The sequence below is a fragment of the Oryctolagus cuniculus genome, chromosome 7 (genome assembly GCF_051225735.1).
Source record: "Oryctolagus cuniculus isolate XC-2025 breed Fujian yellow rabbit chromosome 7, ASM5122573v1, whole genome shotgun sequence".
Classification (NCBI taxonomy): domain Eukaryota; kingdom Metazoa; phylum Chordata; class Mammalia; order Lagomorpha; family Leporidae; genus Oryctolagus; species Oryctolagus cuniculus.
The window spans coordinates 147948395-147973430 of record NC_142873.1 but is presented as its reverse complement, the minus strand read 5'-3'; the positions used below and the strand labels follow the sequence as shown (position 1 = coordinate 147973430).

The following is a 25036-nucleotide window of genomic DNA, read 5'->3' as shown; positions in this document are numbered from 1 at the left end:
AGGGGCTCGGGGCGGGGGGGCGAAGGTCGCGGGCAGCTCGCTAGGAAGCTGGAGGGCCTCGGGAGCTCCCGGGGTTCCTGTCGACTGCTCTGTGTCTCTAAGAGGGACTGATGCGCTTCAGGTCGCGCCGCAGCCTGCGCAGTCCACGCACGAGCGCGCCGGCGTTCCCCGAGCGGGGAAAGCCCGGGTCTGCCCGAGCCTGCGGCGCCGCGAGCTGCCATGTGGACCTGGGAGAGGCCGCTGCTGCCCCCAGGGGACGTCATGCAGCAGTCCCGGGCTCCCAGGCGAAGCCTGAGAAAGGGCCCCTGCGGGTGTCCGCGGGCAGTGGCCCGAGCCAGCCCGAAGCCACTGATTTCCGGCGTCCGTGTTGGTGGCCGGGGAGGAAATCCAGAGATGAGCATACATTTCCCTCTGAGATTGCACCACTGCCAAGGAGTCGTACTCCCCAGTCACACACACACCTACACAGGTACATTCTGGAAAATTAAAGCTTTAATTATCAAAAATCATATTCCAAGTGGAGATTTTCCAGAGTTGCTGGAGTTGGCAGATGCCCCCCGCGGAAGCTCAGCCCTCTGCCTGTCTGGGGGTCTTCAGTGCCCCTTGCCCTAATAATCGGGGCCCCAGGGGTGCCCTGAAGGCTGCCCCCAGCAGGGGCTGGGGTTTCCGCGTGCCCTCAGTCACCTCCCGGGCTGCCGCTGGGGCCCAGGGAAGGGAACCTGCCAGCCCCAGCCTCTGGCGCTCAGGGCTGCAGGGAGGGCCCGGGGCCACAGTGCCTGGTCCTACGCCTCCTTTCGGCCAACTGAGACCGTGCAGGGAGGCTGGGAGGCCCCGCCCCTAATTTCATCCTCATTGCCACGTCCCCATCCGAGAGTCATGCACGCCTGCCCCTGCTCTCTCTCGTCCCCAGGGCTTGATGCGCACAGGGGCTCAGAGTTTGCAGGTGGCCTGAGCCACTTTGGAGCCGGTTTTCCTGTTGAGGGCTTGACAGATAAAGTCCCCTGCTTCCAGGAGCTTCTGCAGGTTCACACCCTTGAGAAACAAGTCAGAGGAGGCCGAGTCGGGAGCTGTCGGCTGCCAGGAAGCAGCAGGCCGGCCAGGCCCCAGTGCTCCTCACAGGCAAGGTGCGTCCCCAGTGCCTGCGAGGGTGGATCCGGCCGCCCCTGGCTTCCCTCATACACGAGGCCCCAGTGGTGCCCTATCTAGGCCTAGCATGGAGCCTGGCCCACGGGGATCAAACAGGCTGGGAGGCAGCTGGCGTCCCGTATCTCTGTGCTGGGGTAGAGTCCAGTGCCTTCTGATGCAGCTCCGTTAACGCACCGGGGAAAGTGGCAGGTGACGGCTCACGTGCTCGGGTCCCTGCCGCCCACGTGGGGGATCCAGTGGTCTGGGCTCCTGGCATCAGCCTGGTCCAAACCCGGCCACTGCCGGTATCTGGGGAGTGAGCCAGCAGCTGGAAGATCTCTCTCTCTCCTCTCTGTCACTCTGCCTTTCAAGTAGGCATAAGAAAAATGGCACCTCGAAGCAAGGACTGTGAGGTGGAAAGGAGCGGGCATGAATTGCGGACAAGAGCAGCAGGAAGAAAACCTGCTGACACAGCCCGACTGGCCGGGTGCTCGCGGGCTCCGCTCCTGCTAAGCAGCCTTATGAGCAGATGTTATGGTCATTCCCAGATCCTAGATTAGAGAGGGATGAGACAACTCGGGCCTGTGAGCAGCAGGACTCAGTTTTACTTTTTTTTTTTAAGACTTATTTGAAAGGCAGAGCGAGGAGGACACAGGGGGAGCAGGAGAGAGGTCTTCCCTCCCTTGATTCACTCCCTGAATGTTCGCAACAGCTAGGGCTGGACCAGGCTGAAGTCTGGAGCCTGGAACTCCATCCCAGTCTCCCACACGGGGCCCAGAGACTTGGGTCACCCTCCACTGCTTTCCCAGGCACATTAGCAGGGAGCTGGATAGGAAGCAGAGCAGCCAGGACCCAACCAGCACTCTGACGTGGGATTCTGGTGACACAAGCAGTGGCAGCTTAACCCACTGCACCACAATGCCAGGACTAGGTCCCAGGACTAGGATTTCAACCTAGCTCCGTCTGATCCCAAAGCTTCCCGGCCTCCAGGCCACCACTGGGGGCCCTTAGGATTCTGGGCCACCTGATGTGCTCCTCTCATTTCACAGACAACCAAATAAGGGCCCAGAGAGAAGCTGCTCATTTCAGGTCATGAACCTGACCCCTCTCCAAAGTCCCAGGCACCTCTCACACGGAGACCCTGGTGGTCTTGCGCTAATGCTGTTGCCTCCTTCACTCCCACTCTGCTACCTCATAAACCTAAAGTGCCCCAAATGCCGGCCACACTCCCACCATGCTAACAACTCCAGGGCCCCTCTTCTGTCCGCCTCAGTTCCCGGCCATCACCAGCAGGAGGCAGGCGCACTTACCGTGTGAATGCCCAAGCCCTCCAGCATGTAGACCAGGTCCTCGGTGGCCAAGTTCCCCGACGCCCCCTGTGCATAGGGACAGCCTCCTAGTCCGGCCACAGAAGCGTCCACGACGCTCACCCCCATCTGGAAACAAGGATGCCGCGCTGCCGCCAGGGCCCAGGCCCCGCCACGCCCATCGGTCCCCGGAACTCCGCGGTCACGCCTTTCCTGAAATCCTGCTCCGGCCCCGTCTGCTGCTGCGCGGGCGCGCGTGGGCGAGCACCGCTGGCTGGAGGGGAGCAGGCTCACACCGCGGGGATGCTGACCATCTCCTGTCTCTTTCCGCTGCAGCAGGTTCCGCTCCCCATCCTGACAGTTGATTCTCTTTCTTTAGGCCTCGGCTTCCAAGCCACCTCCTCCCAGAATTCCCCCTCACCACCGGTCCGGCCCCTCCCACTGCTGACAGGCAGACCTCTGTTCTTCCTGCCACCCATTCACCTCCTGTCCCCCCACCCCCGTCTGCCCCTGCCTGCTGTCACTTGGCCCCACCAGGGCCCTATCATGTCACGTGTCCCTGACGTCGCTTCCTTCTCCCCAGAAGACGACTTCATTTCTTCACTGTCCCTAGGCCTCCGCCACCCCCTTCCCCACCCTCACTTTCAGCTGCTTCTTTATTCAAAGGGGAAGCAGACACCTGCTCCCCCTGCACACGTGCACTGCACACAGGCGAGCACGCGCGCCCCGGACCCAGACTCACCCACACAGTGCAGTCCTGCCTCCCTACCTTCCCTCTTCTTCTCTCCGTCTTCAGCCTCACTTGGGCCACTTTTGCCAAATCCCCCGACCCCCGCAGCTGGGGCGGGGCCCCTCTCCAGGACTCCTTCCCTGGCGGCACCTGTCACCGTGCAGCAGGACCACTGGCTGCCCCCAGACAGAGGGTGCCACGCACTGACAGGACAGGGTCACCATGCCTGTGTCCACCACACCAGCCCAGGGCCTGGCGTGCCGGCATCAGGGAATGTTTGCTGAGGGAATAACAGAAACCAGGCTGTCCTGCCACCACGCCCTGCCCTTCGGGGAAATGGGCACGTGCTTTTGATTACCTGTAGGGCCATCAAGGTGTTGGCCAGGGCTTGGCCATAGGTGTCGTGGCAGTGGACAGCCAGGGCAGCCAGCGGCACCTCCCGCATGACAGCAGACAGCATGTCCTTCATGGCTCCCGGGGTGCCCACCCCGATGGTGTCCCCCAGGGAGATCTCGTAGCAGCCCATGGAGTACAGCTTCTTGGAGACCTGGGGAGGCAAGCAGGTTCTTGGGGACTCGATTCCGGCAGGCAGGGGTGCAGGGGCTCGGAGCAGGGATCCTTGTGTAGGGAGAACACCTCCGTGTCCGAGTGTGAGCCTGGGCTCGTGGCTCAGAGGGCAGAGCCAGCTGCGCCCGGGCCCTCCTCCTGCCACGTCCCTCCCACTTCATCCTTTGCTCACGCCTGGGTGCTGGAATCAGGGCAGCCGACTCCTCAGCGAGTTCTGTCCTGGGCAGTAAGATCCCTGCAGCCTGGGCCCGCGACGCTGCCTACATATTCTTAGCAGGAATTCCTAACTACCAACATTTTAGAAGCCACTGAAAACCCATGACATCTCGGGACAGCTGGGCAGGACACGCCTCCCTGTGGAGACGCTGCCACGTGGGCTGCTGGACAGGGGGAGGAAGGATGTGACACAGCAAGGGACCTGGGCGACCTCACCAGTCTCCCGCACAGCAAATGAACTGGCGATGTCCCGCGCCCTCGGCCAGGAGCAATAGCTGGGCCTGCTGGGGCAGTGGGGGACAGTGGGAGGTGCATGCCTCTGGGGTCCTATGGTGCTGGGTTAGAGCCCCTGGGCTGGGTGAATGAATGAAATAGTGACCTACCAGGAAAGAGCAGGGAAAGGAAGCCCACCCGACTGTCACCCTCACAAGAGCCCCGCCCGACACACACCTCCGCCACTTTAGCCGGGGAGATCTTCCCTTCGTAGGGGCAGCCCAGCGCACAGGACACGTACCTACGGGAACACAGGGCAGGAAGGACATCGGTGCCCCGGGCTCTCCGGCCAGCAGGGCTGATGCAGGGTGGCTGTTGAGGACGCACAGTCCTGGCAAGCCTGCAGCCAGAACCTGAGGGCTGGCAGGAGGCCGCAGTGAGGCTCACTCTGGGAGGTGCAGAGGGAACAAGGCAGTGCAGCCTAGTGCCAGGAGGGGGCAGCAGAGAACCCCACAGGGCTCACAGTTCAGGAGAAGCGGGGCGTGAGCGGGCACCTGAGCTGGAGCTGGGGCTGGGGCTGGGGCTGGGGCTGGGGCTGGGGCTGGGGCGTGTGTGTGTGTGTGTGTGTGTGTGTGTGTGTGTGTGTCCACGTGGAGAAGCGGGGAGTGAGCCGGCACCTGAGCTGGGGTTGGTGTGTGTGTGTGTGTGTGTGTGTGTGTAACTATGTGCCAGGGGAGACAAAGACTGGCTGAAACTGCAAACCCGCACACAAGCCCAGTGGGCTGAGGGCCGAGGGGTCACTGCCGCTTGCCGACTGGCCTGCTGTGTGCCAAGCAGGGGCACTGAGTAAGAATGACCAGGTACCCAGCCTTCTGGATAAAAAGGCAATCAAATATATAGGTGTAAAAATCTCAGAAGTGATGGGCTCTGGAGGGAAAAAAAGGGACGCAGCTGGAGGCCAAGTCCCACATGGGGACCCGGAAGCCCTCTCCCAGGCCGCTGGGGCTGCGGGAAGGGCATCCCAGAGCAAGCAGCACCCGGCAAGGGGCAGAGGAGCGGAGGCATGGCGCGCATCGAGAACGAGGAGGCGGGAAGGCAGGCGCGCTCTGCTCATGGCTGGGGGTGTGGGGGGGTCTTGGATGGAGCTGGCCTCTTCTCCCACTGGCCCTCCTGGAGCGGAGGCCCCTGGAAGCCTTTGAGAGTCAGCACGGCAGCCTGCCCATTAGAAGGCACGGGAGGGGCTGGGGTGTGGCCAGTGGCTTAAACCACCTGCGACACCTGCTTCCAATATGACCGCAGGTTTGAGTCCTGGCTGCTCCACTTCCCATCCAGCTCCCTGCTAATGTGCTTGGGAAAGCAGCGGAGGGTTGCCTAAGTGCTTGGGCCCCTGCACCCATGTGGGAGACCCAGATGGAGCTCCTGGCTCTTGGCGTCAGTCTGGCCCAGCCCTGGCTGTTATGGCTATTTGGGGAATGAACAAGAGGATGGAAGACCTCTTTATCATCTCCCTCTCTCTGTCACTATGCCTTTCAAATAAATAAATAATTTTCTAAAAAAGAGGCATAGTAAATGTTTTCTGGGTAAATATTTTTCTTAAAGATTGATTTATTTGGAAAGCAGAGTGACAGAGAGAGCAAGAGAGAGGGAGACAGAGAGAGTGAGTGAGCCTCTATTCACTGGTTTACTCCCCAGCTGCCCACACCAGCCAGGGTTGGGCTAGGCTGAAGCTAGCAGCCAGGAGCTCCATCCAGGTCTCCCATGTGGTGGCAGGGGCCCAAGTGCTTGGGCCATCATCTGTAGCTCCCAGGTGCATTAGCAGGTAGCTGGATTGGAAGTGGAGGGGCTAGAACTTGAATCAGCTCAACAAACCCACTGTGTCACAATGACCCGGCTGCTCACTGGGGACCCAGAGATCTCAGTACACTTTTCCATTTTAAGTCTCCCGCTGATTCACCAAGCACTGCTGAGGAGCCAGCACAGGCCTGGGAGTCGGGAGACAGGAGCCCCTGCTTTCCCATTCATCACCCACGCACCGCTTCCTGGGCACCTGCTCTGTGCTGGGCTGAGCACGTGGAGAGGAGAGCACAGCACGAACTGGTAGAGATGTGGGCCCTGCCCTCATCCACGGGGAGTGGGGACACGAGAGGATCCAGTCAAAGGTAAGTGTTACGTCGGAGCGTGGCCAGGGGCTGTGGGAGCCCAGAGCAGGGGCAGCCGCTCCAGCTGAGGACGGGGGAAGCTCTGAGGAGGAGCAGCCTGCAGGAGCAAGAGGTTCTGAGTCTACGGAAAATGCGTGCAAAGGCCCAGGGGTGAGAGCGCGCAGCGGTCGGGGAGGAACGGAAGGGCCCAGTGGGCTGGCGGGCAGTGTGCGGAGGACGCAGGGCCCAGTGGCCTGGCGGGCAGTGTGCGGAGGACGCAGGGGCCAGTGGGCTGGCAGGCAGTGTGTGGAGGACGCAGGGGCCAGAAGGGGGCCAGGGACGATGGAGCAGCAGAGTGGCGGGGACTGAACCATGCGGGTCCTGCAAACCACCTCCAACGCCTGAACTTGGCCATCACGGGGAAGGTCTTTAACCGCGAATGGGCTCAGGTGTGTGCTTCTGAAAGCTACCTCTGGCTATCACTGGGCCGGCTGTGCAGCCTCGTGGGAGACTACCCACTCTCCCTGAGCCTCAGTTCTGCCGTCTGAAAAGCGGGGATGGCTCCTCACGGGGCAGACAGGAGGTACTGATTAGAGTAGATACCGTGCACACGGTGCTAGGAGCTCCGGCTCCCGGGGGCCTCGCCCTGTTCCGGAAAGGCACTCAGGAAACAGAACCACAGACTCACCCCCGCACGGGGATAGCGGCCGCCCGAGCCGCCTGCATGATGGCGTCAAACCGCTGGAAGCTCGCATCGATGGAGCAGTTGACATTCTTTCTGGTGAAGAGCTCTGAGGCGGCTCCGAAGATGCTCACCTCCCTGGCGCCGGCAGCCACCTGTCAGTACCCGCGGGAAGCTCTCAGCCCTCTCTCTTCCGGGAACACGCACCCACAGTGTCCCAGTGAACTTCACGGAGGGCGAGTGGTAGGGGTAGAATCTGTACCTCAGGATGCGACCTTCTCTGTGAAAGGCCATTGTGGGCGCAAGGAGTCAGCATGAGGCCATGCTGGAGGGGGGCGGGCCCTGGCCCAATAGGACCGGTGTCCTCACAAGAAGACGGCCAAGAGAAGACGCAGAGACATGGAGGAGAGGGCAGACTGCAGTGACGCACCCGCAGGCTAAGCAGTGCGTGGACTGCCGGCCCCTACCAGAGGCAGCAGGGCGCCTGCACAGATTCCTCAGACGGAACCAGGCACAGCACAGCTTCCTGTGGGATTTCCAGCCTCCAGCCCCGTGAGAGCACACACGACTGTCATTTTAAGTGACCCACTTAAAATGGTAGCACTGTCTCATAGTAGCCCTAGAAAATAAATACAGTGACTTATGTCTCAGTAATAATATTACAGGAGGGCGCTGTAGTGCCGTGGGTTAAGCTTCTGCCTGGAACACCTGCATCCCACATGGGTGCTGGTTCGAGTCCTGGCTGCTCTACTTCTGATCCAGCTTCCTGCTAATGCATCCTGGGAGGCAGCAGCTGAGGGCTTAAATGCCCGGTTCCCTGCCTCCCCTGTGGGAAACCAGGATGGAGTTCCAGGCTGCAAGCACTGGCCTGACCCAGGCCTGGCTGTTGTAGGCATTTGGGCAGTAAGCCAGTAGAAGGAATCTCTTTCTCTCTTGCTCTGCCCTTCATGGAGATGAACACAAAAAGACATTAAAAAAAAAAAAATAAGAAAGCAGCACAGACTTCCTCCAGGGAAACACCAGCACCACCTCTGCCACCACCGCTCAAGTCACTCCTGCAAGGAGCCTTTTGCCCGAACGCAGGACCAGCCTTTCCAGCGACGCTCCTGTCCAGAGCTGTAAGGAAGCTGGCAGGTGCTGGCAGCTCCTGGTGCAACCCTCCTGGAGGGCAGGTGTTTGGCACGGTGGTTAAGTCACTGCTTGGGATCCACACGACCCACACCACAGTGCCTGGGTTTGAGTGGTGGCTCTGCTCTCTCTTCCGGTTCCTTGCTAACGTGCCCCCTGGGAGGCAGCAGGTGATAGCCAAGTAGTGGGGTGCCTGCCACCCAGAAGAGAAGACCTGGATGGAGTTTCGGTCTTCTGGCTTTGGTCTGGCCCAGCCCTGGCTGTTGCAGGTATTTGGGGAATGAATCAGAGGATGGGAGATCTCCCTGGGTCTATCTGCCTTTCAAGTAAGATGAAAGCCAACACAAATTAAAAAGAAAAAAGAGAGCCTGCTGGAGAGCTGCCTTCCTCTGAAGCAGGCAATCACAGGAGTAAGTCACGTCTCCTAAGCACGTGGGCCAGGTTCTTGCTAAGCAACGCATGCAAATTCTAGCTTCTGAAGTCCTCCCGGCGTCAGGCACTGTCATTCGTTCTACAGCAGAACCGGAGACTCAGAGAGGTTAAGCATCTGTCAGGATGGCGAAGAGTGGCAAGGGGCAGGCCCAGCACTGCAGACAAGCTGTTCAGATGGACCCCCCACGACAGGGGGCGGGGCTAGAGACAAAGCAGGGACCAGTGTCACCTGTTTCATTTCTGGGGCCCCCACCACCATACCAGTCTCTTACCGCTGACTCAAAGCCTTTCAAATTTGGGGTCAGGACCGGGTAGTTTCTACCAGGAAACTTCCGGATGCCCTTTAAGACTTCAGTGTGGTCAGCCATCTGGGAGCCAAGGGAGAGACATTGCAAGTCATCACCAGGAGCAGGCCGGGGAAGCCTCCTCACCCAACCCCTGTCCTCCAGGAGCCCGGGCAGTGCGTCCTGTGGAGCTCATCTCCCTAAAGTCAGCAGCAATTGTTCGACCACCGGCAAGGCTCGGGTTTGGGTGACAGCCCTGATTTCTCCATGAGGCCAACCTGCCAGCATCACATGTCGAGCCATGAACCGAGGCCAAACTGTACGTGTGACACTCATCCTGGAGCAGACCTCTCCTCCCTGCCTGCCCGTGCCTGTAAGCGGGAGGCCTGGGAGGGGAAGGCCTTAGCAAGGTCACCCAGCAAGTCCAGGCATTGTCAAGGCTGACCCTGCACCCATGACTCCTGGCTCATGCTCTTTTGGGCACCATTGCACAATGACTCATCCACGGCCCCTCAGCCAGGGGCCTGGAGGCCCCTGTTCCCCACGCCCACCAGCTTCAAGAGCAAATGCACGACTTCCCACCCCTCTTGTCCCAGGAAAGGCTTCCCTCTGGGGGTTGGGGCTCACCTGGGGAACCCACTTGGGAGACACAAAGCTGGTGGCTTCTATGACGGGGAGTCCGGCTTCAGACAGCATGTCTATCAGCTTGATTTTCACGGCAGTGGGGACGATGTTCTGCAGCGGACAGAGGAGCACCAGAGAGGCCAGGTCAGCACAGCTGGGTATAAAACTGTGCCTATTGGTTCACTCCCAAACCCCACCCGGAAGCCAGGCACACTCCCTGCCCACAAGCAGGGGACAAGCCTTGTCTTCAGGTCCCGCAGGTGGTGGGCAGTCCACACTGGAGGCAGTGCTCACCCAACAAGGAGTTAGTATTGGCATGGAAACTTATCTTTCCACCATGCAGACATTCCCTTGATTACATGTGTAGATTATGACCCCACTATAAACAACTTGAGAGCAAAGTGCCATGGCCTGAAAGGGCAGAGATGACCAACCTTTGGGGTCCTATGGAAAGGGGCCCCCAAAATATCACACTCTCCCCTTTTCCATCTCCCAGCTGGCACTGGACTTCATTCTCACATGTTCAACCCACTGCCCCTTGCCCTCCCTCCTCCACATGCAGCTCCCATGGATCGCTCTGACCAAATCTCCTGCCATTATCCCATGAGCACAGTCTCACTCCACCAATTCATCCTAAAACACAACTTTCACTGTCTCACTCTCTTGCTCAACAGCCTTCCGAGGCTCCCTAATACTTTCAGGATTGGGTTAAGAATCCTAAAAACTCCAGGTTCTTTTCACCAGGCCCTGCGGCCTGCCCCTTCTCCCTCTCCCCCACTGCATTCACTTAACCCGTTCCACAGATAATTTTTGAAAGCCCCTGAGTTCCAGGCAATGTGTTAGGTACAAGGGATACACAGCAGGAAGCAGGACAGATATGATTCTGCCATCATGGGGCTGTCAGACTGGTGCTCCCAACAAGCACTCACTATGGAAGCCAGACTGCTCCGTCTTAAAGAAAGAACAAAAAGCTTTTCCTACCAAAATACTGAACAGCACATGAGTTCAGAAAAATATGCCCATGACAAAACTACTCTTAGTCCCAGAGATACTATTAGCACCCTGGGAAGTAACTCCCCATCTGTGTGGTCCAATACGTTAGCCACTAGCCACCTGCGGTCATTTAAATTATAGAAAATGTCAGTTCCTCTGTCACAGTAACTTTACCTGTTTGAGGGAGACAGAGACAAAGCTCCCATCTGTTGGTTCACACCCCAAATGCCCACAGTGGCTAGAGGGCCAAAGCTGGGAGCCAGGAACTTAATCCAGGTCTCTCACGTGGGTGGCAGGGATCCAACTACTCGAGCCGTCACCACTGCCTCGCAGAATGAAGCTGGAGTCAGGAACGGAGCTGGGGATCAAACCCAGGCCCTCAGAGGTGGGACATGGGCATCTAACCACCAGGCCAAACGCCACCCCAGCCACACAGCAAGTGCTCAGAGCCACATGTGTCTAGTGGCCAACACACTGAGGTCTAGAATATTCACAACCAGGACATTTTCCCATCTTCACGGAAAGTTGTACGGGACAGTAAGGGTGTAGGTTCTATTGTAAATGTCACCCCTCGAACACACAGATTTTTGTTTCTTACACAAAAATGTAAGATTTTAAATATATATATATTATTTTACAATCTGCTCAAGTCACTCAATCAACTCCAACAATACTGGATCTTACGAAAAGCCTAAGATGCACTTGACCCAGCTTAGTCGCATCTTGGGCCACACTTCCCACCGTGCGGCAAACTCAAAGCAGATGGCTGGAGCACCCGCTTGGTTCACGTCCATCTTTACCTTTTCATTTTGCAGTCCATCTCGGGGACCAACTTCCACGATTTTCACCTGTTTGGGGAGCGTGCCCATAGGCGACGATGTGCTGACCTTTGGTTTAAAAGAGGAAACACAAAGTAAGAGGAAGAGGCTGTCACACCCACTGTGAGGGCACCACTGTGAGGGAACGCACTCATCGTCACAGCCCTGCGACCAGAAGCCACGGACCTCAGCAGTCAACGCACATTTGGCGAGGACGTCTTAGAAACAGGAATGAGCAAGACTCACACTCGCAGGGCACACTCTTCCCTGAAGCGCGCACAGAACTCCGCACCTGCTCCCACAGCCAGTGTGTTCCACCTTCTCTCTCTCCACCGCAGCCACCGGCTGCTTAAACCACAGCCTGACCCATCCCCTTCCCCCATGGCCCATGAGGCTCCACGTGGTGTGGCTTCCGCTGACCTTGCTGAACCCAACAGGTCCCTCAACTGCCACCTCTGCCCTAGAGGGCGCCAGGCTCCAGTGCCCCTGGCCGCCTCTCCCAAGGCTTCCCTGTGCCGGCAGGCGCTTCTCCCATCTCCGTTATGGAGCCCCCTCCTTTGCAAAGCTGCCCCTCCCTTCCTCCCCTCCACCACTCCCTATTCCAGGACTATGATTATTTCCCGCAGAGCACTGCCAATAACGTCTCCTGGGTGCTTCCTCAGGCAGAACACAGGCCCCTAAGGGACCGTGTCTGTCTTCCCCGGCGCTTCACCCCTACCATTTGGCAGGGCACAAGGCAGGCACTCAGCAAATTTACCAAAGCAACAAAGAAATGCACGAAGGGCTTGGGGGTCCCAGCGGCGGGCACCTACGGAGCGTGGGAGGAGCATGGGGCTAGTCTCAGGCTTTGAGGCAGGCAGGGGTGGGGGTGAGGATGGCAGGAAGGCTCTGTCTGGTTAGTCCGAGGCAGGGCAAAGCCGCCCTGAGTCCTCTTTACACAACATCTATCCCCAGGCTTCCCCTCCGCCCCAGCAAGCCCTGTGCGAGTGCTTTTCCTCCTTTCCCTTACCCATCTTACCCTGACAGCACTTAACTTTAGCAGATTTGATCAGGATAAATGTTCCGCAGTGGGCGGAGAGGAGGGGTACGTGGTGTAATCCGCTGAGGACCCTGACCCCTGAGAACCTGTAGGAGCTCCCTGCCATCAGCCAGATGCACAGTGAACAGCTGGGCTGGACTGGCCAGGCTTTAGCCAGCAAAGCTTCCTGGAGGCCAAGGGGACAGGCCACACGGGAAGGGCCTGCGACCCGAGGCTCCGGCAGGGCTGGCAGCCTCGGCCGAACACGGCCCTGAGAGTGTCCTGCGGCTCTGTGTGCCTGACTTCTATTCTCTGCTTATTCCAAGGCCCGGGACCTAACAGGGGTGCGATAAATAAGTGCTGGGTGCTGTTGAAAGAACGGAAAACTTCCTGCCGAGTTCCTTATACCAGAACAGTGTAACTCCACCTCCTGCCCTTCCTATAACAATCCACATTCATTAAACAGTTTGTCAGCGCACAGCCTCTTCTCAGCAGCCTTAGGAGGTAGGACTGTGTACCTGCTACGGACCCGAGAGCCCGGCAAACCTTGCGGAATTCTACTAAGCAACAAATCTGAGGCTTGGAGAGATGACGTCACTTTGCCAGAGTCACCTGCCTGGCGGGCCCCCGGGGTGCTAGGTCGAGCGGCAGTGCCACCCTGCTGCCTCTGTGCCACCCTCAGGGCTGCAGTCTTGTTCCCCCGCAATGCTCAGCTCCTTCTTTCCATAACCGTCTGCTCAGGGATGGGCCCCCCGCCCCCCAGGGATGAGTCCTGCGCTGTGACGCACCCCCACCAAAGCCAGCGCCGATAACGACCCAAACCCTGAGCATCCGGACGGGCCCCCTGTCAGCTCCGCCCCGGGAACGCGTGTCCTGTCGCACAGCTAGAGAGACACAGCTTGGTCCTGGTGTCGCTTTGTAGACGAGAAAGCGGAGGTTTAGGCAGTAGATAACTACGTCGGGGCCACCGCAGCTGGGGCTGTCATTCAACCCCTTACAGCTGGGTGTCCCACCCTCTCCCCCCGCGTGCGGACGGGAGAACCTCAGATCCAGCCCAGGGGAGTCCCAGCCTGGCCCCACGCGACCCAAGCCACGCTCAGCAGGCCGGGACAGCGCCCCGCGTCCCTGAGAGCGACAACAGCTGGAAACCGACGGGTCAATTTCGCGAGCGGCACTGGAAGCAAGTGTTGTGGTTTTCACTAAGAGGTGACAGGTGTGAGGCTCGGCGGGAGGAGGGAGCCGGGGCACCGGGAGGGCCCTGCACGGGGAACCCACGCCCGGGATGGCGTCCCGGCTCTCCGCGACCCGCTCCACCTCTCGGGGCCTCAGGGGCCCCCACGGCCCTGAAGGGATCTGGGCGAGCCAGGGAGCGCCGAAGACTCCACGGCCCTCCCGACGCTGCCCAGCTTCGCCTCTCAGAGGGCGGCCGCCACGGCTCAGGCCCCCGACCCCGACCGTCACGGCTGCCTGCAGGGTCGTCCCTTCGGCGGACGGGGCACTTACAGCCCGGAGGGTCGCCAAGCCCACCAGTCGCCGCGGCACCACCTTCCTCATTGTCGCCATCTTGGCCCCGCTTTCCCAGTCACCGCCCAGCGGCGCCCCACGTGACGGCCTGGGGCCATGGCTCCGCCCCCGGGGCGGGGCCTCGCGGTGACGTTTGGGCGCCGGCTCCAGCCCCGTCTCTCCAGTTATTCCCACAGCTGGTTCTTCGTTAGCTTTCTGAGCGCCCGTCGTATGCCAGACAGGGTAAGACGCTAGGGACGTGAAGATGAACAAAAATCAAGCAAAGCCTCCGGCTTCGTGGGTTTAGAGCGTGAGAGGTGAGGGGGGTAGATGTTAATAACCACACACAGTTCTATGCTTTTTAACTTTCATGGTAAGAGGCGTCACTATTCGTCACTCTGTTCTGAGTTCCTTGCACGCACTGATTCTTCGTCACGATCTCCACGGTCCAGATGTAGGCGGTGAACCCCAGGAAAGCGAGCAGCTTTTGATTTCAGACCTCGAAGTAGAAGTAAAATCTGTCCGGGCAAGGAGGATGCAAGAAAAGCTTCCCAGACAGAGGGACTAGCAAAGGCAATGGCTCTGGGGGGGAAAAAAAAAGAAAAGAATGTTAGTGTTAGGAGCAGGTTTTTTTTTTTTTTTTACTTTTATTTAATAAATATAAATTTCCAAAGTACAGTTTATGGATTACAATGGCTCCCCCCCATAACTTCCCTCCCACCCGCAACCCTCCCCTCTCCCACTCCCTCTCCCATTCCATTCGCATCAAGATTCATTTTCAATTGTCTTTATATACAGAAGATCAATTTAGTATAAATTAAGTAAAGATTTCGGCAGTTTGCACCCAGAATGCTGGTTCCTCAAAAAGTCAAGCAGGGAGCCATCATAAAATCCATAATTACCGTAGTCTTGGCATTTCTTTTCTAGGCACACACCCACAAGAGCTGAACAGAGGGGACTGAGACAGGTGTCCCTACACCAGTGTGCAAGAGCACATTGGTCACTGTAGCCAACAGCTGGAAACAAGCCACATGTCCCTCTCTGGATACAGGAGTACGCAACGTGCGGGTTATCCATGGAATAGGACACGCCCACTCCTCACCCCTGAAACGGAGGGAAAGCCCGGAACACGTCGCAGCCTAGGTAAGCCCGAAACGTACCAGGCTAGGCTGGCACGGAAGCACACACGCCAGATGGTGACACTGTCCCATGTGACGGCCACTTTGTGTGTCATCTTGACCCGGCCGCTGGGATGCCCAGGGATTCGGCTGCACATTGTTTCTTGGTGTGTCTGCGAGGGGATTTCAATGTGAGATTAGCACTGAATCAGTCGAAAGAGGAAAGAAGCCCACCCTGTCTCGTGTGGGTGACCCTCATTCAATCCATTGAGGGCACACGTGGAGCCAAAAGGTGGAGGAAGGGAGACGTCCCCTCCCCTTGCCTGCCCCGGAGCCACGCCGCCGACTTCCCGGGGGCCTGACGCTTGCTGGCACCAGGTCTGGGACTTCTCAGCCTTCACGGTTGGGGGGCCAGGGCCAGCCGCTGGAGGGGCTCCTCTGGGCTGTGCTTTTCCAGAAACCCCTGACAAGCACAGTGAGAATCTAGAACAGCCAGATTCACAGAGGAGTCAAGTGAACTCATGCTCCCGGGGGCAGGGGAGAGCGAGCCGAGCATCCTGTTGAATGGGACAGAAGTCACGACTCAGGAGCCGGCATTGTTAGGCCAGCGCGGACGAGGCTGCCATTCCGTGTCAGAGAACTGGTCCCGGTCCCGGCTGCTCCACTTCTCATCCAGCTCCCCGCTAGTGTGCCTGGGAAAGCAGTGGAGGATGGTTCAGGTGGGAGACCCAGATGGAGTTCTGGGTTCCTGGCTTCAGCCTGGCCCAGCCCTGGTCACTATGGCCATTTGGGGAGTGAACTAGTAGTTGGAATCTCTCTCTCTCCGCCCCACCCCCACTTCTGTCACTCTTTCTTCTTGTTCTTCTTCGAATATTTTTTAAGATGTCAAGTTAACATTTCATCAAATGCACCTGGAGATAAGTAGAACATTCTTTTTTTTTAAAAAAAAAAAATTATTTATTTATTTGAAAGGCAGAGTTACAGAGAGGCAGAGGCAAAGAGAGAGAGAGAGAGAGAGAGAGAGAGAGATCTTCCATCCACTGGTTCATTCCCCAGATGGCCTCAATGGCAGGAGCTGAGCTGATCTGAAGCCAGGAACCGGTAGCATCTTCCCGGTCTTCCAGGTGGGTGCAGGGGTCCAAGGACTTGGGCCATCTGCCATTGCTTTCCCAGGCCATTGTAGAGAGCTGGATGGGAAGTGGAGCAGCCGGGACGTGAACTGGCACCTGTATGGGCTGCTGGCAGTGCAGGCAGTGGCTTTACCTGCTCTACCATGATGCCAGCACCAACATGACAAATTTTATATTACATATATTGTATTGCAATAAAAATGGTTAAGCACAGAATTATCCTATGACCCAGTAATTTTCCTCCTAGGTCTACACTCAAGAGAAATAAACATGAGTCACACATGGGGCTGACACAGTGGCATAGCAGGTTAATCCTTGCCAGTGATGCCGGCATCCCACATAGGAGCCAGTTCAAGTCCTGACTGCTTCGCTTCCAACCCAGCTCTCTGCTATGGCCTGGGAAAGCAGTGCACCCACGTGGGAGACCCGGAAGAAGCTCCTGGCTCCTGGCTCCTGCCTTTGGAGGCCATTTTGGGGAGTGAACCAGTAGATGGAAGATCTTTCTCTCTGATTCTCCCTCTCTGTAGTTCTGCCTCTCAAACAAATAAATAAATCTTAAAAAAAAATAATGAATGACACACAAACATTTGTGTGCAAACATTCAGAGCAGCATTAACCACTTAGTGCTAAGTGAAAACAACGCAAATGGCCATCCAATGATAATTACGCAAATACAGATGTGGCGTGTCCTTAGGGTGGAATGCATTTCAGCCATAAAAAGAAAACAAAGTGCGTGTTACAACTTGGGTGAGCCCTGGAAACATGCTGAGTGCAAGAAGCTGGACATGAAGCTCTGCATGACTCCACTGATATTGATATATGCAGGGCCTTGAAGAGGCAGCTCACAGCCTGGCCGTCCCCCAGGGCTGGGGCAGTGCTGTGGGAAAGGGGCTTCTTTGGGGGGTGATGACAATGTGAACCCACTTTCAATGAGTGAGTGAGTGAGATAACGTGAATTATACGTCAATAAAGCTTTTTTTTTAATATCTATTTGAAAGTCAGAGTTATAGAAAGAGAGGGAGCGATAGAAAGAGAAAGAGAAATCAGAGAAATCTCCCATCCACTGATTTATTCCCCAGATGGCCACAACAGACTGGGCTAAGCCAGGCTGAAGCCAGAAGCCAGGGCCTCCATCTGGATCTCCCATGTAGGTGCACGGGCCCATACATTAACCATCGTCTGCTTTCCCAGGCACATTAGCAGAGAGCTGGGTGGGAAGTGGAGCAGCTGGCGCCGATATGGGATGCTGGCACTGAAGGCGGTGGCTTTACCTGCTACAACATAGTGCCAGCCCCAAAACTATTTTTTTTTTTAAATGGACAAAAAAAAAAAAAAAATGCAGGGCTGGTGCTGTGGCATAGCGGGTAAATCCTCTGCCTGCAGTGCCGGCATCCCATATGGGGGCTGGTTGGAGTTCCAGCTGCTCCACTTCCCATCCAGCTCCCTGCTAAAGGCCTGGGAAAGCAGTTGAAGATGGCCCAAGCACTTGGGCTCCTGCATCCACGTGGGAGACCTGAAGGAAGCTCCTGGCTCCTGGCTTTGGATTGGCCCAGCTTCAGCCATTGTGGCCATCTGGGGAATGAACCAGTGGTTGGAAGACCTCTCTCTCTGCTTCTGCGTCTCTGTAATTCTGCCTTTCAAATTAAAACAAACAAACAAACAAAATATAAAAATGGGGAAGGGAAGTCCCCAAGATGACTGACTGTGGAGTCCTTTGGCCTCAAAAGCCCACTCAGCCGTCCTGCCTGCTTGAGGTTGGCCATCTGGGTTCCCACAAGCAGAGTTTGGGGCTTAGACAAGATCTCTTTGGCGACATCACATGTCCCCAGGTGTCCACAGAGGCAGGATTTTCTACCTCCAGGGACCACACCAAGAAAATGTCTAGCCCATTAACAGAAGAGTTCCTTAGAAACTTTTTTATTCATTTGTTTTCATTTTACTTGAAAGGCAGAGAGAGAGAGAGAGAGAGAGAATGAATCTTCCATCTACCGGTTCACTTCCCAAATGTCTACAACAGCCACGGTTAGGCCAGGCCAAAGCCAGGAGCCCAGAACTTCGTCTGGGTCTCCCACGTGGGTAGTTGAATCATCATCTGAGCCAGCATCTACTGCCTCCCAGGGTGCACATTAGCAGGAAGCTGGGTGGGAAGTGGAGCAGCTGGGACTCAAACTCGGCTCTCAGCTACGGGATGTGGGTCTCCACTGCTGCACTAGGCGCTTGCCTCCAGGGGTCCCCTTTGACAGCTTCCTTAGATAAGCATGGTGCAAGAATAATTGTTCACACTAGAACTACATGGCGAACGGAAGTGAGAGGCCTCCGTGGCCCCTGGGTGAAGCGTTGACACAGACCTTGGGCCTCAGTTTTCTAAGAGGTTCAATCCACTCTTCATTCCTGCTGTCCTGGCCTGTCCTGGCGCTGTGGTGTGAGAGTTAAAGATCCTCAGCAGGCTTGGTTCCCAGGGTGCCGCTGCTGGAAGGAGGTGGCACCTGAAGGGGTAGGGCCTAGGAGACGCCCCGGGTCATTGGCATCGTGCCCTTGGAGGGTAATTCTCATGAGATGGTTGTTCTAGAAGCCTGACTTCGGGGTGGGCACTTGGAGCAGTAGTTAAGAGGCTGCTTGGGGCTGGCATTGTCGCAAAGCAGGTGAAGCCACCACCTGTGACGATGCCAGCATCCCAGTTTGTGTCCTGGCTGCACCACTTCCCATCCGGCTCCCAGACAGTGGCCTGGGAAAAGTAGTGATGGATGGCCCCAGTGCCTGGGCCCCTGCACGCCTGGGGGAGACCTGGAAGAAACTCCTGGCTCCTGGATTCGGCCTGGCCCAGCACTGGTCATTGCGGCCATCTGGGGAGTGAACCAGCGGATGGAAGATCTGTCTGTCTCTCCCTCTCTGTAGCTCTGACTTTCAAATAGGTAAATAAATCTTTAAAACAAAGATGCTGCTTGGGATGCCCACAACCTACACGGGAGAGCTGGCTCCTTTCCTATTCAGCTTCCTGCTAATGCCCATCCTGGGAGGCAGCAAAGGACGGCTCGAATATCTGGATCCCTGCCACCCGTGTGGGTGACCTGGATTGAGTTCCAGGCTTGTGGCTTTGGCCTGGCTCAGCCCTAGCTATTGTGGGCATTTGGGGAGTGATCCAGTGAATGGAAGTTCTCTTTCAAATAAAAATGAAAAAAAAAATGCAGCTACCTGATCTTAGAATTTGAACCCCCCAAACTGTGAGCCAAATAAACCTTTTTTCTTTATAAATTTATTTGTCTCTAGCATTTCGCTATAGTAACAAAGAGCTAATACACTTGGTAGTTTCCACACTGAACTACTGTAGACATTTGAGAGTAAATCTTGTAAGGCTCCAATTTACTGTCTCCACTTGAGAGAGCTTCCGAGTGGATTTACTGAGTGCAGACCTACAGGCACTTGCTACAGTCTGGACACACTTTGACCTCCATTTTGTGAGGGTCCATCACGTGTCAACACAGGAAACCCCCCTGGCCGACCAAACTGCACGGACAGAGTTACTCCACTTCGTCAGGGAGGTGGATTGGAAGCATCACACCATGGACACTGACTTTGTAAGGAACTGGACCGATCCGTGTCCATCATCACCATCTAACAGATTCCGCAGCTGTGAATCGGAATCACGTCCAACATCACAAGAGACTCCAGACGCCGGTAGACGCAATCTGGACATCTTAGAGTTGGACGCAGCTTAGGACTTGAATTTTTTAACAGATTTATGTATTTATTTGAGAGGCAGAGTTAGAGAGAGAGAGAGAGAGAAAGTTCTTCCATCTGCTGATTCCCTCCCTAAATGGCCACAATGGCCGGAGCTGAGTCTATCTGAAGCCAGGGGTCAGGAGCTTCTTCCGGGTCTCTAATGCAGGTGCAGGGGCCCAAGCACTTGGGCTATCCTCTGCTGCTTTCCCAGGCCATCAGCAGAGAGCTGGATGGGAAGAGGAGCATCCAGAACACAAACTGGCACCTCTATGGGATGCTGGTGCTGTAAGCGCAGGCTCAACCTATAAGCACCGGCCCTGGGACTTGATTTTATAAGGAATTATCTGTCTCCATTGAAGATGTGAGTGGAGGTGACTAGAATAGAAGTTCTTATCTTTCCACAAGAAAAAGAATTGAGGCCGGTGCTGTGGTGCAGGTTAAGTCTCCATCGGAGGCGCTGGTACGAGTCCTGGCTACTTCTGAGACAGAGAGTAGTGGTAAGCAAGGAAGCTCAGTTCGATGAGGCAGTGCATCCATCGGGATGGAGGGGCCCTCTCCAGACAGCCCTGAGAGCGTCCAGTCACTGAGACCAGGGTTTCTAAGGGTGTGGGGCCCACTTCTGCCTGCCATTTCTCCTTCCCCTCATCCTGGTCTCCTGAACAAAGGGTTCCCGGGTGTGAAACGAGTGAACATTCCTCCCAAGGTTTTTTTTTTTTTTTAAGATTTATTTTATTTATTTGAAAGACAGAATTACAGAGAGAGGTAGAGACAGAGAGAGAGGTCTTCCATTCGCTGGTTCACTCCCCCAGATGGCTGCAACGGCCAGAGCTGGGCTGATTTGAAGCCAGGAGCCAGGAGCTTCTTCCGGGTCCCCTACATGGGTGCAGGGACCCAAGACCTGGGCCATCCTCCACTGCCTTCCCAGGCCACAGCAGAGAGCTGGATTAGAAGTGGAGCAGCTGGGACTCAAACCAGTGTCTACATGGGATGCCGGCACTACAGGCCAGGACTTTAACCCACTGTGCCACAGCCCCAGCCCCCCAAGGTTTTATTGCTCAGTGTTATAAGACTGAGGAGCCCATCCGGTGCTGGGCAGAGAGGATTCTCCTGGGGTGATTTTCAAGGCAGAGGGGGGGAAGGCTGGGGCCACCAATAAAGCTGTTGGGGGTATGGGCAGGACTTTGTAGGGTAAAGTTCTGGGCTTCTTCCTAGGTGTGCTTCTACATTCCTTTCCATGGGTGCTTTGTTTTCCTTTGGCCCCTTTGCACACACAGGCTAATTTCTATCTTCCCATCTAGCAGAACCATCATGAAGTCAAACCCAACAGCCAGATTTACCCCAGACATTGGCTGTAACATTGACAATTAGGTGGGGGTTGGGGACACATTTTGGGACTCATTTTTTAAAATTTATTTGAGAAGCAGAGTTATATACAGTGAGAGAGAGAGAGAGAAGAAAGGTCTTCCTTCCACTGGTTCACTCCCCAAATGGCCGCAACGGCGGGTGCTGTGCTGATCTGAAGCCAGGAGCCAGGTGCTTCTTCCTGCTCTTCCATGTGGGTGCAGGGGCCCAAGCACTTGGGCCATCCTCCACTGCCCTCCTGGGCCACAGCAGAGAGCTGGACTGGAAGAGGAGCAACCGGGACTAGAACCCGGCGCCCATATGGGATGCCAGTGCCACAGGCGGAGGATTAACCAAGTGAGCCACAGCGCTGGCCCCCGGGACTCAGTTTTGAAAGGAGTTGGGTCTACTGGTTTTCATACCAGCCATTCTTCAATAGCACCCAAGAGCTTGGGTTTACATGAGACAATGGGTGCAATATTGAAGACTGAGAGTTGGGGCCACACGTTAGCATTACGTTTTCAGGGAGTTGGATCTACTCTTCTCCATGACAACCATTCTGGACTTGGATCCTAAAGCACTCCAGTTATTTGGTATCTTCTGGAAGACTTAAGAACTGAGAACATGGGGCCGCCATTTTGCCGGGAGTTGAATCTATTCATAGATTCACCCAATGGTACTTGCTGGAGACATCGCAACCATTGAGCTTGAGGCAGAAAACTTCCAGTAGTTTTTTTTTTTTTTTTTTTTTTTTAAGATTTCTTTATTTGAAAGTCAGAGTTACACAGAGAAGGAGAGGCAGAGAGAGAGAGAGAGAGAGAGAGAGAGAGAGGTGTCTTCCCCCAGATGGCTGCAATGGCCAGAGCTGTGCCGATCTGAAGCCAGGAGCCAGGAGCTTCCTCCGGGCCTCCCATGCAGGTGCAGGGGCATAAGAAGTTGGACCATCTTCCACTGCTTTCCCAGGCCATAGCAGAGAGCTGGATCGGAAATGGAGCAGCTGGGTCTTGAACCGGCGCCTATATGGGATGCTGGCACTGCAGGTGGTGGCTTTACCCCCTGTGCCACAGTACCAGCCCCTCCAGTAGCTCTTAGAAGCCAGCCTGGCACCATCTTTTCAGCTCTGCTTCTTCCTCTTGGCAGGAAATGGCGGTTTTAACCCTAGGGCCCTTGGGGCTCCACCGCTTGGAGGTCTCTGGAACAACTTTTCTTAGTTTTATTGCAGCAGCATTATTTGTGCCTTGTTATGGTAAACAGGATTTTTTTCATTGTTTTCTAGTATTGGGTTATAGAAATGCAGTAGGTTTCTGTGTACAGATCTAGCCACTTGCTAAAGCATCCCACTAATTCTGATAACTCCTTGGTGTGTCCCATCTTCTATGTGGACGGTTGTATTGTCAGTGGATAATGGCAGCTTGGCCCCTACACCCTTTATTTATTTCTTGTGTTTTCCTGGGTCTACCGAGACTTCCCATCAACACTGCACACGGTGATCTGGGCACCTTCTCATTCCTCACAGGGAAACCTTGCTTCTCATAGCTCCTCTCTGGGCTGGATGTTTGGCATTGCCATTATAAGTGCCACTTGGGACAAGTGCGTCCCACATCAGAGCGTCTAGATCTGAGTCCTGGCTCTACTTCCGATTCCAGCTTTCTGCTAATGGGTGTCCCGAGAGGCAGTGGGAATTTGCTGCTTAGGGCGATCTGTGTTCGGTGACGAAGTTTGTAAGTAAGAAGAGCTGGAACTCAAAGGTCAGTGTGGGTCCAGGGCTGTGGTAGAGGGGGTTAAGCTGCCGCCTGGGACGCCAGCATCCCGTACCAGAGCCAGCTGGAGTCCCGACTCCTCGCTTCTGATCCAGCTTCCTGCTAACTGCCTGGGAAGGCAGCAAGTACTGGAGTCCCTGCCACCCAAGTGGAAGACAGAGTTCCTGACTCCTGGCTTTGGCCTGGCCCAGCTCTGGCTAAGAAGGCATTTGTCCCTCAACCAATAAACAACCATCTCACCTCAAGGTCTGTTTGCTCTAAGTTGTTAATATGCACTGACTTACAGCCCTGCTTTGCAAAGTCTTTTTTAAAAATCACAAATGTGCTTTGATTGCATCAAAATTTTTTTCTGAAATAATGGAAATAGCATGTTTTCCTGTTATTGTGAATTCACTGATAGTTTTTCTTATGTGGAAGCAAGTTGAATTTCTGAAATGTAAACTTTTTTTTTTTTTTTAAAGACAACCCAGTTTATTTTATTTATTTATTTGAAAGGCAGAGTGAGAGAGGGAGAGACAAGAGAGAGCAGGACAGGCTGAAGTCATGAGCCTGGAACTCCATTTGGGTCTCCCACATGGGTGCAGAGGCCCAAGCACTTGGGTTATCATCTGCTGCCTTGCCAGGTGCATTAGCAGGGAGCTGGATCCAAAGTGGAACAGCTGGGAGCCCAGCTAGTACTCTGACATGGAACACTCGTGTAACAAATGACAGCTTAACCCACTGTGCCATATGTCAGCCCAACACGCTGCTTTGCTGGACGCTGGCTTTGGTTTGCTGAAACTCTTAGAACTGGATGCATCCCTAATCATGAACAGATAGGGCAATCCTTTTATTTTACTCTCACTCGGCTCTGGTGTCAGGGTTACTAAAGTATCCAAACCCAGGGGAAGTTCTGCACGGGTCCCTCTGAAACCAAGGGTCTGGTGTTATTATTTTTTTTTTCTTTGGCAGGAGGATTGTTTGCTACTGATTCAGATTCTTTAAGCCTCAGAGGACATTCAAGTTTTCTCTTTCTCCTTAAGCCACTGTGCTGTTAATTTTTAGTAATGTGCTCCTTTAAAATTTTTTAAAAGATTATTTATTTATTTATTTGAGAGGCAGAGTTGCAGAAAGAGGGAGGGAGAGACAGAGAGAGAGAGAGAGAGAAATCTTCCTCCTGCTGGTTCACTCACCAAATGGCTGCAAATCCCAGAGCTGGGTTGATCCGAAGCCAGGAGCCAGGAGCTTCTTCAGGGTCTTCCACGTAGGTACAGGGGCCCAAGAACTTGGGCCATCTTCTACTGCTTTCCCAGGCCATAGCAGAGACCTGGATCGGAAGTGGAGCAGCCAGAACAATAGGCACCTATATAGGATTCCAACGATGCAGGCAGAGGATTAACCTAAGAAAGCCACAGCTCCGACCCCTGTTCCTTTTAAATTTTATTGGAACAAAATCATCCATAATCTTCTTTAAAAACTACATGAGATTAAGTTGTGCATTATCTCCATTTTTTAAAAAAAATTTATTTGAAAGTCAGAGTGAGAGAGAGAGAGAGAGAGAGAGACTCCCCAGATGGCTGCAACAGCTGGGGCTGGGACAGGCCAAAGTCTGTGTCTCTCACGCGGGTTTCAGGGGCCCAAGCACTTGGGCCATCTTCTGCTGCTTTTCCCAGACGCTTTAACATGGAGCTGCGATGGAAGCAGAGCAGCCAAGACATGTACTGGCGCCCATATGGGATGCTAGCGTCGCAGGTAGCGGCTTTACGCGCTAGGCCACAGCGCCAGCCCCGTCTTGGTTTCTGCGTTGCTGGTGCACCCAAGAATCAAGCTTCCCTCTCAGGGATCACCACAGTTCCTGTGGTGTCTGCTTTCAGTTTCATTATCTCTGCTTTCTCTGGACTGTCTTTACGTGGACAGGGAATAGCGTCTCAGGAAGCGACTGACTTCCGTCATCGATGTGGATGATCAAAGAATTCACCGGAGCAGGTGAGAGAGGGCACGGAGCGGGGCTTAACACGCTGCAGGGGAGCTGTGGGCAGGCCAGCAGGGGCTCAGGCTGCAGCAGGGACGGCGAGCCGAGGGGGCCACAGATCACCACCAAACGGCAGCCCCCTGAGGGTTAGGGTGTTTGTCTTCCCAAGGTCCCACTGGTCTCCCCCCAACCCCCATTAGGTACTCTGCATCTCTGGGCAGATCTGGGAGGGTTTTAC

General features: G+C 55.4%; 1 protein-coding gene and 1 long non-coding RNA gene across 3 annotated transcripts; one reads left to right on the top strand and one right to left on the bottom strand.

Annotated features, from left to right (window-relative positions):
- Nucleotides 1-474: 474 nt before the first annotated feature.
- Nucleotides 475-13859, bottom strand: HMGCL (3-hydroxy-3-methylglutaryl-CoA lyase). Of its 2 annotated transcripts, XM_089301358.1 has the most exons (9): nt 13779-13859; nt 11240-11326; nt 9450-9557; nt 8811-8906; nt 6985-7133; nt 4396-4459; nt 3521-3709; nt 2436-2561; nt 475-1032 (listed from the first exon to the last, which is right to left on the bottom strand). In XM_089301358.1, the coding sequence occupies exons 1-9, from the start codon at nt 13836-13838 to the stop codon at nt 931-933; spliced, it is 981 nt and encodes a 326-aa protein (XP_089157484.1). In that variant the 5' UTR covers nt 13839-13859; the 3' UTR covers nt 475-930. The 2 variants fall into 2 exon arrangements, with proteins under 2 accessions (XP_089157484.1, XP_017201960.1); XM_017346471.4 differs by lacking the exons at nt 4396-4459; nt 6985-7133.
- LOC149125799 (uncharacterized) lies at nt 13278-22871 on the top strand. The gene is made up of 3 exons (XR_016211232.1): nt 13278-13488; nt 14706-14921; nt 22734-22871. It is a non-coding gene; the product is annotated as an uncharacterized LOC149125799 (long non-coding RNA).
- Nucleotides 22872-25036: the final 2165 nt, after the last annotated feature.

Bases quoted from the DNA above. Each gene is read 5' to 3' on its own strand.
- HMGCL (XM_089301358.1), bottom strand. From the start codon at position 13,838: ATGGCGACAATGAGGAAGGTGGTGCCGCGGCGACTGGTGGGCTTGGCG. The intron at 11,327-13,778 runs GTAAGTGCCCCG...TTTAAACCAAAG, and splicing joins GCTTGGCGACCCTCCGGGCT to GTCAGCACATCGTCGCCTAT. The intron at 4,460-6,984 runs GTGAGTCTGTGG...GTGTTCCCGTAG, and splicing joins GCCGCTATCCCCGTGCGGGG to GTACGTGTCCTGTGCGCTGG.